This window comes from Diplotaxodon limnothrissa, linkage group LG23 (genome assembly GCF_057381915.1).
Source record: "Diplotaxodon limnothrissa isolate DT_005_m linkage group LG23, D_limnothrissa_male_GT1.1, whole genome shotgun sequence".
Lineage (NCBI taxonomy): Eukaryota > Metazoa > Chordata > Actinopteri > Cichliformes > Cichlidae > Diplotaxodon > Diplotaxodon limnothrissa.
The window spans coordinates 32397273-32412579 of NC_140617.1; the positions used below are offsets into that span (position 1 = coordinate 32397273).

The following is a 15307-nucleotide window of genomic DNA, read 5'->3' on the forward strand; positions in this document are numbered from 1 at the left end:
TGCTTTACAACACATGGAAAAAGATCAAAAAGTATTTGTATTTATTGAAAGGGAAACTCAAATGAATATATACATGCAGGTTATTGTCCTTACTTCTAAAGGGAGCTTTCAAAAGTGAAAACAGAATGCCTGTTGCAAGTGATTTGAGAATTTAGTAGCAAAAATATCCTGCAGAATAGAGAATTAATGTCAACTGTGGAGCTCTGCTGTGCAGGTCTAAAGACCATTTTATCGTTTTTCAGTTCATTATTTTGTTTAGTTTTTGCTCTATAGCTTTATAGAATTTCATGCTCATAGATGTTATTTTCCACCACAGCTGACAGTTTTCAATTCAGTCTGAATGTATTTATATAGCAGGATTATAAAGCAGTGGAACAACGATCCCCTCACTGTGCTTGAAGTAGAAATGAAACAGTAAATGTATAAAGGCTGATTACACCATTGAGGCCGGCTCTCAAAAACTGACATAACTAACATAAACTAATGGAAATCTTACTAATAAGACAACCAATAACTACAATAACTGCTGTTACAGCAGTTATTTATTTAGGGAAAAAAGGGACACTAAAACTAAAAATCAGTTTAAGGGGGTCACATTTGTGCTGCCTCTGGCTGTAACAGTGGGTTGAACCAGCTTTCACCTGACTCAAACAGACTCTTCTCCACATAGCCCTTATTTTTAAAGTGCTTTACAAACACAAACATTATGGCTAACAGGTGGATTTTCTTGTGTCAGTGCAGTTAGCTAAACAACGTACAACCACTTACTGCTTCAGAAAGTAGACAGTATAGCCTTGATTTTAACATAAAAGTTATTGTTGCAGCACAAAAGTGGTCCCCTTAAACAGATTTTTTTAGTTTACTCTCTTTATATTCCCCTGAGTTATTGGTTCTGTTGCTAGTTTAAGTCTATTGACAGTGACCAACCAATCGGTGACGTAAGGTTCCATACTGACAGAAGATGGTGCTAAACACATTTTTAAAACTTTAAGTACTTATTTCTTAAATCCAGCTTCACAGACAGAGTTACTTCTATGTCAGTTTTTGAGATGAGGCCTCAATGGTATAAATTAGCCTTTACCTTTACTTGAAGGTAGATCATTACCAGGACAACGCTGGCTTGTGAGATCCTAAGATTTCCAAGGTGTACAGTAGACCTAGAAACTCCTTTTGTAGGAATAAAGTTGAGGTTCCAGTAACTGACATTACTATATGAGATTCTCTGAAAAGTCTTAACTGTATGTGTGTATTTTTACAATTATCCTCATGCATACACTAGTTTAATAGAAAAAAAAAATGATTGCAGTACACGTGAACTTATTTAAATAACTTCATTCAGTATCTTACTAGATACTGGGCAGAATTCAAACTTGTGACTCCCGCTTCAAAGGTGTGTACTCTTACTACTACACTATCCAGCTGCCATAAATAATTTGTGTCAGAAGTGGGATTCGAACCCATGTCTCCACAGGAGACTGTGACATCCTGACAATTATGTATATCTCCTATCAGAATCAGATGCGTTACCCAGGTGTTACCCATTGTGCTACATCATCCACTTAAAAGTAGGTGAGTATGTCAATCACTGATCAAATATTTATACCAGCAACCACAGAGAAGATGAAGAATATACATTTAAATTGCTGTAAATAAACACACCTGTATATTTTATAGCTTTTTCTATGACGCAGTAGGACAGCGACCAGTAAATAACAGTAAAAGTAATACCAGGCTTGTGTTAGTGACCATGTGACTGCCACACAAGATCAAGGGAAGTTAAGTCATTCCTTTTAAGACTAAATGACATCAAAGATTACTGCATCTGCTGTAATTCCAGTGTCAGTGGGGAAAAGAATATCAAGCGAGAGGGGGAAAGAGGAAGAGTAAAACGTTGTTTGCAGGAGGTGATTTATGTGTGGGTGAGTCTGTGTTTGCATTTTTGTTAGTAGTAGTCTGCTTGTACTGTTGACAAAGCATGCAGAGTCAGATAAATGACTAAGCTGCATGACTGTAGGTTGGGGGTGGGGGGCTGCTGAGAGAGCGAGAAGGAGTGGGTGGGGCGGGGTAGTGACAAGAATGAGTGAGATACGAGGTTGACAAAAGGGGGAAAGAGAAAGGGGAGAGAGAGGGAGAAGGAAAGAGCAACTGAGCATCCTCATCCCCCAGCAGAAGGAAGAGGAGGCTGTTAGTCAACGCCCTGCTCTGACTGAAAGAGCAGCTCAGCAGCCTCATGCCGTTCATCCCCACTGAGCAGCAAACAGAAGGATGCCACTCAGCAGCCTGACCCTTAGGCTGAGATTTGCTGGATTTGCTTTTCAAAATGGTGAATGTGTTTCAAATGGAATGATTGGGAATCCTTGTAAGCTACAGGGGATCATCTGATACCTGTCAGTTCATCTGCAACAGGACTTTGTGGGAAAGAGGTCAAGTTTGACAGACAAAGTTGGGGCTGCTGTATCTGTGTGTCGCAAAAATTCAGCTTTTCCTGCATGGTACCTGTGAGCATCTGGGAGCACCATGGGATGCACCACCAGCGTGGTTCTCTTGGAGGTGCTGCGTTCCATCCTTGAGAGAAATTGTGGCTACATCAAGGGGGAGGTGGAGCTGGTGGTTCTGGAGGAGCAAGTGGAAACATCAAGTCTAAGGGGATCTCAACTGTGGATTCCCACCAGCACACTGGTAACTACCACTAAATATTAGTCTTGTGTTTAGGTATATTTTCCAAGAAGTCAGTAACACAGTCAGCATATTAACCATCATCAAATAAAAAGCAAATTGATCATTAACTGCACTTAATACTTATTTATCAGTAACTAATAACAACACAATAATTAATGTTTACTAACTGGTTAATAACTGGCCAGTAAATAATCTGTCCAGTGTAGTTGGGTGAAAAATGTTTGATCTGCTGAATTTTAAGTTTGCTCACTTACAAAGGAATAAGCAGTCTATTTTTTATGATAGTTTCATTTTATTGGACAGGAACAGAATATCAACCAAAACCCTGAAAAAAAAACTCACATTACCAAAGAGCTCTCAAAGGATGTCAGGGACAAGATTATAGACAAGCACAAGGCTGGAATTCTGGAATTTGGCTACAAGACCATCAGAAAAAAAGTGTGATGAAAAGAACACAGCTGTTGGTGCAATTATTTGAAAATGGGAATGGAATCAAAATAGCCATCATTTGATGATCATGAGAAAGGTGGTGCATTAGCCCAAAACTATAACATTACTAAGTACCGGTACTAAGGATTAAGGACGACATCACTGCATTGAGAGGCCAGTGGATGCGGCCATTTACTGTGAAATCTTGGGCGAGAACTTCCGTTCCTCAACTAGGACACTGAAGATGGGTCATTGATGTGTCGTCCAGCATGATAATGACCCAAAACATACCACCAATGCAGTCTTTCTATAACAGAAGTCAAATATTCTCCAGAAAGTTCTTCCCGTATGTGTTGCAGAGGTTCCCATAAATGTGTGGCACTTGTAGGTTGCTTTGCTTTTACTCTTCTGTCCAGTTCATTCCAAACCATCTCGATGGGGTTTAAGTCTGGAGACTGTTTTTAAGCTTACCATCTTGTTCTTTTTTCCTGAGGTAATTCTGGCATAGCTCAGACTTATGTTTTGGGTTATTGTTTTGCTGTAGGATGAACCCCTGACCAACTAAGCGCATACCAGAGGGACCACCATTGTGTGGTGCTGCAGAATGCTGTGGTAGCCAGCAAAGATGGGCGCGTTACTGTAATCTGATTACTTTTTTCAAGTAACGAGTAAAGTAAGGGTTTACTATTGCAAAAACGGTAATTAGATTACCGTTACTTTCCCGTAGGAACGCTGCGTTACTAAAACTGTGATTTTTTGCGAGAATGTCTCACGACAGTGACGTAAGCGAGTGCGCCGTTAGTGACAACAGCTGTCTGCAGATCAACAATGGATCACATATCGATTGTGGGAGAGAGTATGAGCGTGCAGCGTTTAAAGCGTGGAAGTACTGACCTTACTTTGAGTTTGATTCCATAAAAAGTGACAAAAACATTAGCGTCCATTGTGCGTGGGAAGAAAACTTCTTTTTACAGCGAAAAAAACCCCTAAACTTCCAAGCAAGCACCGGGTGCGCCATGACGTAATGGGAAACTCACAGAGAAAGTCGCGGATTCTTCAACTGACCGCGGCACACCTACACCAGGGTAAACCTCCGCCTACTGTAGTCCTGCTTTACAGGTGAAAATAGAGCAACAGCACCGCTGAGTCTTTGACTTTATTTATTTTCTGCTGTGTTTTACTTGCATCTATTTGAAAGAGTGAGTGTAAACACAAAAAATATTTTATTTTATGTGCTGGAATGTGCAGAAAATAGGTTTAAATATTAAACAAATTTATTCAAGTCAGAGAATGTTGCATATAATAAAATTTTTGCTTGATGTATAAAGTTAAAAGATTAAAACTGATAAAACAAGTTTAAAAAAAAGAGACTTTTCCATTTGATTACATTTTGTATGATGGATTATGTAGAAAAAGTAGAATTGGGCTGAAAGATCTATCACTTTATCACCTCTTCAGGTTGTAAATCGTGTTTTTAAAAAGTAACTAAGTAACTAAGTAATTAATTACTTTTGAAAATAAGTAATCAGTAAAGTAACAGTAATTAGTTACTGATTACTTTTTTCAAGTAACTTGACCAACACTGGTAGCCAGGCTCTCCAGTGTATCCTTTGAAAACCACGGATCTTCATGTGATCACCCCAGCTAGTTGCAGGAGCATTGACTGAATACTTCTGTCCTTGGGACTTGGATAAAGCTGGGGTAGCCTACATACTGAGCATAGCTTAACCGCCCCGAAGTTGGTGTTAGCCTAACTTCAAGTCAGCAGACAACAGAACTATCTAGTTCAACTTGGCAGAGGTGTTTTAAGAGGGCAAGAACTGACAGATGACTGTGATGACAGGGGTGTATATGTGCAGGCAGGTCCCAGGTGTCATTGCAGATCCATCCATCCATCCATCCATCCATCCATCCATCCATCCATCCATTTTCTTCCGCTTTATCCGGGGCCGGGTCGCGGGGGCAGCAGCCTAAGCAGAGAAGCCCAGACCTCCGTCTCCCTAGCCACCTCCTCTAGCTTATCCAGGGGAACACCAAGGTGTTCCCAGGCCAGCCGAGAGATATAATCTCTCCAGCGTGTCCTGGATCTGCCCCGGGGCCTCCTCCCGGTGGGACATGCTCGGAACACCTCACCCAGAAGGTGCCCAGGAGGCATCCTTGTCAGATGCCCGAACCACCTCAGCTGGCTCCTTTCGATGTGGAGGAGCAGCGGCTCTACTCTAAACCTCCCGGATTGCTGAACTTCTCACCCTATCTCTAAGGGAGAGGCCAGCCACCCTTCGGAGGAAGCTCATTTCTGCCGCTTATGTCCACAATCTCGTTCTTTCGGTCACTACCCACAGCTCGTCGCCATAGGTGAGGGTAGGGACGTAGATCGACCGGTAAATTGAGAGCTTCGCTTTTACACTCAGCTCTCTCTTCACCATGACGGACCGGTGCAGGGTCTGCATCACTGCGGCCGCAGAACCAATCCATCTGTCGATCTCCGACTCCCTTCTCCCATCACTTGCGAACAAGACCCCGAGATACTTGAACTCCTCCACTTGTGGCAGGAACTCATCCCCGACCCGGAGTGGACACTCCACCCTTTTCCGGCTGAGAACCATGGCCTCAGATTTGGAGGTGCTGATCCTCATTCCCGCTACTTCATACTCAGCTGTGAACCGTTCCAGTGTGAGCTGGAGGCCATCACCCGATGAAGCCAACAGAACCACATCATCCGCGAAAAGCAGAGATCAGTTTCTGAGGCCACTGAAGTCATAGCCCTCCGCCACTTGGCTGCGCCTAGAAATCCTGTCCATAAAAATTATGAACAGAATTGGTGACAAAGAGCAGCCCTGGCAGAGCCCATCACCCACCGGGAACGAGTCCGACTTATTGCTGGCAATGCGAACCAAGCTCTTGCAACGGTTGTATAGGGATTGAATGGCCCGTAGCAATGGGCCAGACACCCCATACTCCCGTAGCATTTCCCACAGGACACCCCAAGGGACACGGTTGAATGCCTTCTCCAAGTCCACAAAACACATGTAGACTGGTTGGGCAAACTCCCATGTGCCCTCAAGTATCCTTGAGAGGATAAAGAGCTGGTCCAGTGTTTCGCGACTAGGACGAAAACCGCATTGTTCCTCCTGTATCTGAGGTTTGACTAGCAGACGAACTCTGGTTAGTCATTGCAGATCATCTGCATTACAAGCTTGAACAGATTTGTCTTCAGCCACAACATGCGGAGGCATTATATGCCATACTATGTGTTGTAACAAGTGAATTGACTGAAAGGACACCTAAGAGCTACATCTCAGACTCATTTATCATGCTAACTCAATTAGTATAGTCAATATTTATGTTCAATTAGAAGACGACTCAATAAAAAAATCAATAAATACAAACAGAAGCTGGAACTAAGAACTGAAGACTCAAAATACAAAGGAAATCTAATATATATAAATAATAGAATCAAAATATAAAAAATAACTAAAAACCAAACAGAGAATACCTTATAGTAAAAGAGAATTCAAATTCCAAAAAACTCAGAACACTGGGTCCCAGACCTAGGACCTGAAATAGTTTTGCAAGTTTGCACAATGTCCTCTGGACAGACAAGACCAATAATGCACAGTGCCACTTAAAGAAAAGCAAACAAAACATAACTGCACAAACATTGAGTCACATTAAGCCCAGCTTTAGTTTTCGTGTGATGCAGAATACCCAGCATCTTATTATTACCCCCTTATCTTATTAGGTTACAGATTGAAGACTGAATGAAACTCAGCTACTAGTTTAATTTAACCTCATTCTGAATTGTTGTTGACTGTTATAGACAGTGGCAAAATGTGTTTTAAATCTGTGTATGACATATAAGATCAGTCTGAAGGGGAAGTTTCACTTCTTTTCAGTCAACACCCTCACACTTTGACTCCCCAGGCTAACTGTAGCTCTCAAACATTATGTCAATCTGGCCTTATGCAATACTCCACAGACTCTTGTGATGTGCTGTGTCTTTATATGTATATGTTTGTGTGTGTGCACATGCACATGTGTGTGCGTGTATATATATTCCCCTCAGGAACTTTGTGAAAGGCTCACATGTCGTAATTGGTTCAAGCTGAATAAAAGCAAGTGGAGACTATCCCACTCCACTTCCTCCTCCTCTGCTTTTTCTATGATTTTTTTTTTTTTTACAGGCTCTTACGGAGATGGGCCTATAAACTGATTTGCAATCCCTTCAAACACACATTCAGAGCCAAAGTCACTTGTGGTGTGACTGTTATGGTATCCGTGATACCCTGTGGAAGTGTATGAGAGTGCTCCAGAGATGTGGGTGAATGAAGCAGAATGACCTCAGTGCAGCCAGTCTATTGACAAGGGGCTGATTATTATACTGAGCTGGCGTCACCGTCACTGCAGCCTCCGTAGGATGACAGGGACACAGCAGTCAGCAGTGCATAAGACCAAAGGACAGCCAAGTCTCTAACATGCATTAGATTCAGTGTACAGTAAATGTTTTACCTCAAACTCTCCTGTTGAAGACAGTTGTTTTGCCCATTTTACTTCACCTAAGCTTTGAGGTTTAAAGGGAAACATCAGAATCCAGTGTTTTCAATATATTGTTTATTTTAAAGGCTTTCACATGCATTGCCTGTTTTGCTACCTCTTTTTGTCTTTTTGTTATCAGTACAGCTGCTTTTTAAAAAGTCGCCTGCTAGGTGGGCTTTCAGGTCACTCTATATTACAGTTTCTGCAGCTTTTGTGGTAGGAACCTACCTACTTTCCACTGCGACTGTCTTTCTGTTTGTCTGTCTTCATAGATATTTCATTGTGTCTTCATACGTGAATGAAAATAACTTGCAAAGCATTGTAAGCCAAAAGTTTTGTTCCCACTCAGTTCATAAAGTTTCTGTTTTCATAGTCAAGCTTGCCAAGTCCTTGTTTAGAGTGTTGACATGCTAGCATTTGGTAATAGAAATATCAGTAGTTTATAAATAAACTCAAATATTCAAGTTTAGTATTATAAATGTGTCCAATTTATGGTGGTAAGTTTTTAGGATTTGAGGCAGCTCAATGCTTGCTTACAACAAACCAGCTGTTAACCAGACCCTTGTTCACATCTTTTTGAGTTACGGTAAAGTAGATGTTAAATATTCTTAGCATTTCTTCAGTGGGAGTGCAAGTGACTTCAAACATACGGTTCCCATAAACTTACAGGAGCAGCCTCACAAGAAACAATGCAGCTAGCTTAGCAGCGTCATACCAGAATGTCACCAGTCTTCTCCCTGGTGGTATTGGGGAAAATTACTACGTGTGCAAAAATTGGTGTATCCGGTCGTTAAGTGATGACGTGACAAATCCTACTTCTGGGCCTAAAGTAGTCTGCGTTTAATATGGCTTTTGTGTTGTTAACATGTTTAATGTTTTGTATTTTCTTCTATTTAATCTCAAAAAGCTCCTAAAACAGTCAGTGATCACTGTTGACCTCCCTCGGCTTTTATTACCGCTAATCATTTATTTAAGATCAGTTTTTAAAACCTTAGGATGTAACTACAGCCCAGCCCATGCAGCAGTATATGAATGACTAACCTCGTATTGTGGATGGATTATCTCAGTTGTTCTCCTGGCTGAAGTTTGGTCCTTTTACAGCATCCTGCCATGCGATTACATTTGTACCTGACCACGAGAATACTCACGTTAACTTTTATCGAGTGGAAAAAAAGTTAGCTTGTTTATATTATGCTAACATAGCTGTGTCGCTAGCGATCACGTAGCACATCATTATATACCAGCTAGTCCAACTTCAGTAACCCTGCAAACGTCACTGCTGTTTTCTGTCTTCATTTATGTTGGAAGTGATAACAGAGCTGTACGTTTTAATTTGTTTCCAAAACTCCGCAGTCAGGGCATGCTATATTGTGTTTAGATAGAAGCTACCGAGCTAACTTCCTGCTAACTTCTAACGCCGTTAAATGTCATAAATTCCGTTTTCATGGATGCCTGGATGTTAAACTCAATTGTTACACCTGGTAGAGCAGAACACTGATCATTATTAAAGATGAAAGACAGTTTTTCAACTCTCAGAAATGCCATAGTGATCGTTTGATATATGGACCTGCAGCGGAGTTTAGGCCCAGACACAGCTAGTGACGTCAGACTTAACGACAGGATTCATTGAAAGCTGTCTGGCAGGTGTAATAAAAGTTTAGAAAAACTCTTTACAGCCCAAGTTGTTCGTAGTGTATTTAAAAGTAGAATGGGAGGCAGAGCCTTCAGTTTTCAGGCCCCTCTTCTGTGGAACCAGCTTCCGGTTTGGATTCGGGAGACAGACACTATCTCTGCTTTTAAGATTAGGTTTCACACTTTCCTTTTCGCTAAAGCTTATAGTTAGGGCTGGATCAGGTGACCCTGAATCCTCCCTTAGTTATGCTGCAGTAGGTGTAGGCTGCTGGGGGATTCCTATGATGCATTGAGTATTTCTTCTTCAGTCACCTTTCTCACTCACTATGTGTTAATAGACCTCTCTGCATTGAGTCATACTTGTTATTAATCTCTGTCTCTCTTCCACAGCATGTCTTTTATCCTGTCTTCCTTCTCTCTCCCCAACCGGTCGCAACAGATGGCCACCCCTCCCTGAGCCTGGTTCTGCCGGAGGTTTCTTCCTGTTAAAAGGGAGTTTTTCCTTCCCACTGTTGCCAAAGTGCTTGCTCATAAGGGGTCATATGATTGTTGGGTTTTTCTCTGTATCTATGAAGCACCTTGAGGCGACTGTTTTTGTGATGTGGCGCTGTATACATAAAATTGAATTGAAAGTTACCCTCCCTATATTTCTGCACAACCACCCTAATTGATATAAACCAGTGTATGAACCACATTTGACTAAAATCCTTCCAGCAGTTACTTGCTCTTTTACTGATGGTTTTGCTGGACCATAATGAAGCTCTTCTGCACCACACCTTATTGAATAATAAATGGTGCACTTTTCCGTTGTTTTTAGAGGAAATAATTTCTCTGCATGCTACATTTCAGCAAGTCTCTTTGAAGCTTGTACAGTTAAAAGAAGTTGTGCAAATGATCAAAGGAAACTGCGGCACAAAAAAGTCTCACACGCTCACACAACTCACACACGCTTGCCTGCCTGTGTGCTACATTTTATTAGGAGCGATGGATCTGAAACTGCAGTGGAGCAATGATGGCCTTTGAAGTCATTCTGACCCATAGCATGTCATCTCCACGCTGTGATGTCCCACCTCCCCCTCTTACAGTCTGTGTGCACTAGGGAGCCATAAATTTACACCTCATGGAGATAATTGGATGAGTTATTAACTGTGTGTGTGTGACTCAGTAAGACTCCATGGCTCATAAACGGCAGTGTGTTTTGGAGTTGTGTGAATTATAGCTTAATGGAGAAAAGAAAGCCTCCAAAATAAAGGATTTGCATAAATTTAGCACAAGTAATTCCTCACTGAAAACTTTAAATGTCATCTTTCTGAAACACAGCCTTCGATGGAAAACGGAGCTGAGCTGAGGCGCCTCTGTTGCTTAAAGATTAAAGGCAAGTGGTTGTCCTCAGAGAGAGTGATGACTGTATGGATAAGCAAGAGGCAACTCAAAGTGTTCCTGAAGCAGCAGGAGAGCGTGTGCTGTATCTGAGACCCGGATAAGGGGGAAGTGTGTTTTTAGTAGACCCTGCTGTGGGTGCCTGCTGCAGTGGATACAGCACAAGAACAGTTCAAAGCAGAGCAAAACAGCAACGGGGAGTAGAACTTTCTCAATGCAGACTGTTGAAATACTGTAACTGTGACCATTGGCCATGTTTTCATATCAACAGTAGCTTTAGTGTTTTGGAACCAATGTAGGATCCATCTGTAAAACTAAAGCTTGTAGCTTTTATGTGTTCACATCATGAACAAAGTAATTCAGATGCCTCCTTTGAGGTGTTGATCAACCAAACAAATGACAAGCCAACTTTATTTTCTGGCATTTCAAATATGAACCTCAATGACCTCAGTATTATTGAAGTGCACTACAGTATAAGAAGGACAAACAATTTAGAGTAAATGGTAAGGTCTATAAAGTAATGGTTTGCTGTACAATGCATTTTGATAGCATTGTCTTTTGAGATGAGTGTTTAGGTATTTACTACACCTTATTTTAAAGAGTTAGCCTTTTAAGTGTGTTCGAAATGAAAGTAAGTATAGTATATCTGAGTTATTGCATCTTTTTTCCTACCTTTTTAGGTGGGTTCAGTTTTCAGCTTAGTAGTAGGTGGGGCCGGCGAGTATTTGTGCCTCTTCCGAATGTTTAATGGGGATGTGATTATATTCCCCTCCTACTCACACAAATCACATACTGTACATACAAATGCACACACACACACACGCATACACACACAGCTGTGAGCCCCTCCCACCCTCACAGACTGGAATAGAGAACGGGAGAGAGAAGCTTGACGGTTGCGACTGAGTATAGAGGGAATGTCACTGGACCCTGGCAACACTCTCACAGACTAAAGGCAGTAGCCCAGTGACAGAATCGTCCATCTGGCTATAGGCACAGACAAGACTGATCGCCATGCAGGGACGGGCAGGAAAAACACCCAGAAAGGAGATGGTGATAGAGTCTCCACAGCAGTACAAGAGCCTGGCTGAGATTGAGGCAGAGGTGGAGGCAGGGTCACAGGGGGCAACGGTGAGTTGTACTTATGCCATATTTCAGAAATAAATCACAAGTTGTTTTTTTTAAATCTGGAAATTTCTTGCTAAATGGAAGAGATGTGATTGTTACCTTTTAGTGCATAGATTCTTTTTAACAGCTACTTTGAAGATCTTTTTAAAGGCATTTGAAGGAAATTGGAAATAGTAGGTCACACCTCTCCAGAGGGTTGAATGTCAATCTTTTTTAGGATATGAAGCACTTGTGAGTCCTTTTTTTCATGAACTGTTCCTGTGCCTTAGTGAGTTTGAGAAGTTAAATGCAGAGTTGATAGAGAGCTCATTTGTTGAAGAAAATAGTAAAAAGCACCATAGCCTGGGAATGAATTACTTGAAAGTCACACAGTTCACAGCCGCTTGCTGTTATCTTCGATCTCACTGGCAAACATTCAGTTGGAAATTTGAATCAGTCGAAAAATGACAAATGCAGATCCTTCCACACTGGTAAACTGCATTTTACAATTTAGCACTTAACATCCAGTCGTGCTCTGAGCAGACAGTTGTGTCTAATTTTGTGTCAAGAGGGTAAGAGGAAAACTCTTGATAGAGGTCTTATTGTTGGGGCGCAGATGGCAAGAGGCCAATGGCTTCGGTCACAAAGGCTGTGTGTGACTTGCGTTGGTCTGGTTGATGGTCAGGTTGATAACTTTATCAGTGATTTTGGAGCTAACACAGTTGGGTGGATCTACTTAACATCTTTTTTTAAGTAAATCCAAAAAAACTAGGTGCTGTTACTTGGTGCTATTTAAATAACATTGTGCTGAACTGAATTATGACCATTAAGAACAGAGGTGAAGGAGAGAGTGCGGCAAGGGTGGAGTGGGTGGAGATGAGTGTTGGTGTGTGATCTGTGACATTAAGGATAGCAACAAGAGTGAAAGAGCAGGTTTAAAAGACTGAAGTGTGGTTTGATGGAGGTGGCAAAGTAGTAAATACTCTGCATATGCGAAACATCAGCACTTTAGCTTTATTACAGTGAGTATGTTCATACATTGATGTTAGAATTTGTGTTAAATCTGCAAACTTAGCCTTTTCTTCTTTTTTGCACACAAGGCATAACTTTTTTTCACTGAGGTGTCTGTTAGTGACTTTGCTTGGAAAACCCCTTCTTTTCTTCATTCTCATGTTTTACTTCACAATACTTGGCAGGTATCCTAGTAAAATGGAGTTTAAAAACAAAGGCAAACCTATAGTTTTAAGCTTCAGTTCCCACACAGAAAACATAGTATAGCTACTTAATCTAGCTACAAGGGCTGAAACTGCAAAAGGGCACTCAAATACATTTTTGGCCTTAATGTGTAGAGAAATGTAGCTGTTCAGAACAGCTATTTCCTTGTAATTAACTGGTTCTGTAAACACCGAACTGTGTCTTGGTTTAGTCTAATATCCACATCCACAGAGATGGCGTGTATCACTGGTGAACATCAGACTTTGTGAGGGAGGACATGTGGGGGGGAACCCCTTGGGTCTTTTCTGTGGTATGTTACAGCTGATGTCTGCAGTGACAATACAGCATGGTCTACTTCTAAGTTAAAACTCCTGGTCAGGGTGTATCTTCCTCCTGTTGAGGTTTTAAATCTGAGCTCAGCCCACTGTGACTGGTACAGTGACACACACACACACACACACACACACACACACACACACACACACACACACACACACACACACACCAGTGTCTCCTACCGTAACCCACATTCACTGCCATCTCTGTTTCTGTTTCTACATCTGTAGCTTTCAATCAGTAATGCTGTGAAAGGACAATGGCAACTTGTTGTCCATGCACTGTGACAGATTTCCTTTTGTAACTTATCTCACAACCTGTGCAATAATAATACCCTTGACAACTCTACAGTAAAAGACTGCCATTAAGGTTGTGCGCTTATGCTGTAAATGACTACGACAAAAATGTGAAGAGCTGGATTAATTCAGTCATCTGTTCCTTCAGGTAAAGCCAAAGATCATTGAGCCTCTGGATTATGAGAATGTGCTCCTACAGAGGAAAACTGAGATCATCAGTGATGTTCTCAGAGACATGCTGCAGTTCCCCACAGACGACTTCCAGGTAAGAAAAGTGAGAGTTCTGAAAGCCATGCTGCACTACCTTTTAGGGAAATGTAGAGAATCCATAACTGTGAGCTGGTAAACCAAGTACAAAGAAGTATAGTAAGTATGTATAAACAAGTATGTGTCATACATTGGATTTTTACTGTATTGTGTACACTGTCTGTACAGCATCTACATCTGCTGCTTCCATTCAAAAGAGCTTAAAGAATGCATCAACATGACATCACAGTAGTGCTGAGATTGATGTTAGATTGGCCTGTTCCCACTTTTGGAACAAGTCATGCTCAAATAATTGCCACTTGTCAATCAGTCTCCTTGGCAATAAACCAAACTTTATTCTTTTCTTACTGCACAATAAATTTGACAAAAACACCAAACCAACAAAGAAGAGATGAAAACAAACACAACCATGGGGCACACTACTGTGCTGGACTCAAACCCACATATACTCTCCTGCTGGATTAATGTGGCTTAATCCATGGCTAAAATGAATCTCTAACAGAGACACCATTTCTTCCTATTTGAATAAATTTGGGTAAAATGTATAGTAATTAATTACATGAAAAAGACATTTTATGAGCAGTTTTGTACAGGCTCACTGTCTCATGTCAATGCCACATACAGTAAAAAAATATAAATTAATTAAAAATTCATAGCAACAATAGTATGTGGTGGGAAATCTACAGTCTACAACTCCCCTCTGGACTCTTTCGTAATCAGTAGATGATGGGTGGGTTTCATTACAAGGCCGTCTGCAGTGTATAGCAGAGGTGTGGACTCGAGTCACATGACTTGGACTCGAGTCAGACTCGAGTCATTAATTTTATGACTTTAGACTTGACTTGAAAAAATGTTCTAAGACTTGTGACTTGACTTGGACTTTTACACCAATGACTTGGGACTTGAATTGGACTTGAACCGGTTTACTTGAAAAGACTTGATATTTTACCCCAAATATAAAATTTAACATGCATATTATATAGAGATTGAAAATGTGACGTCATTCACGGGTAGAACCACAAAGGATTCTGGGAACTCGTGGCAAGCGGTACTAGCGCACGCAGGCTTTCAATTAAAATCAGTTATACAGCGATAAAAAGAAACACAAAAATGTCAAGAAGCTGTTGTATTATTAACTGCAATAGCCGGTCGCATGACAGCCACGGGAAGCCGACGGGTAAAGAGATCGGTTGTTATCGGATTACGTCGTTGAAGAGAAATTGTTCGAGCCATGTTTCCGAAGTAACAAAGACGCGACGGATGGCCTGGATTGCAGCCATTCAAAGATCAAATATAACGTCCCAGAACACTCCAGCTCACAGGTTAGTCTGCTCCAAGCATTTACACGAAAGTCAGTGTTTTTTAGTAGTTAATACGTCATTTTCATAACATAATTGGTGATATAGGTTACAAGCAAGTCTGGCGCTGAA

The 15307-nt window shown here is 41.2% G+C and overlaps 1 protein-coding gene across 1 annotated transcript in view; it reads left to right on the forward strand.

Annotated features, from left to right (window-relative positions):
- Nucleotides 1-2517: 2517 nt before the first annotated feature.
- The window catches only part of LOC146608530 (dedicator of cytokinesis protein 9-like), a 55129-nt gene continuing 42339 nt past the window's right edge, over nucleotides 2518-15307 (forward strand). Inside the window, exons 1-2 of the mRNA XM_085347191.1 lie at nucleotides 2518-2679; nucleotides 13759-13875. Coding sequence (XP_085203317.1) covers nucleotides 2518-2679; nucleotides 13759-13875 — 279 coding nt within the window. The remainder of the gene's footprint in view (nucleotides 2680-13758; nucleotides 13876-15307) is intronic.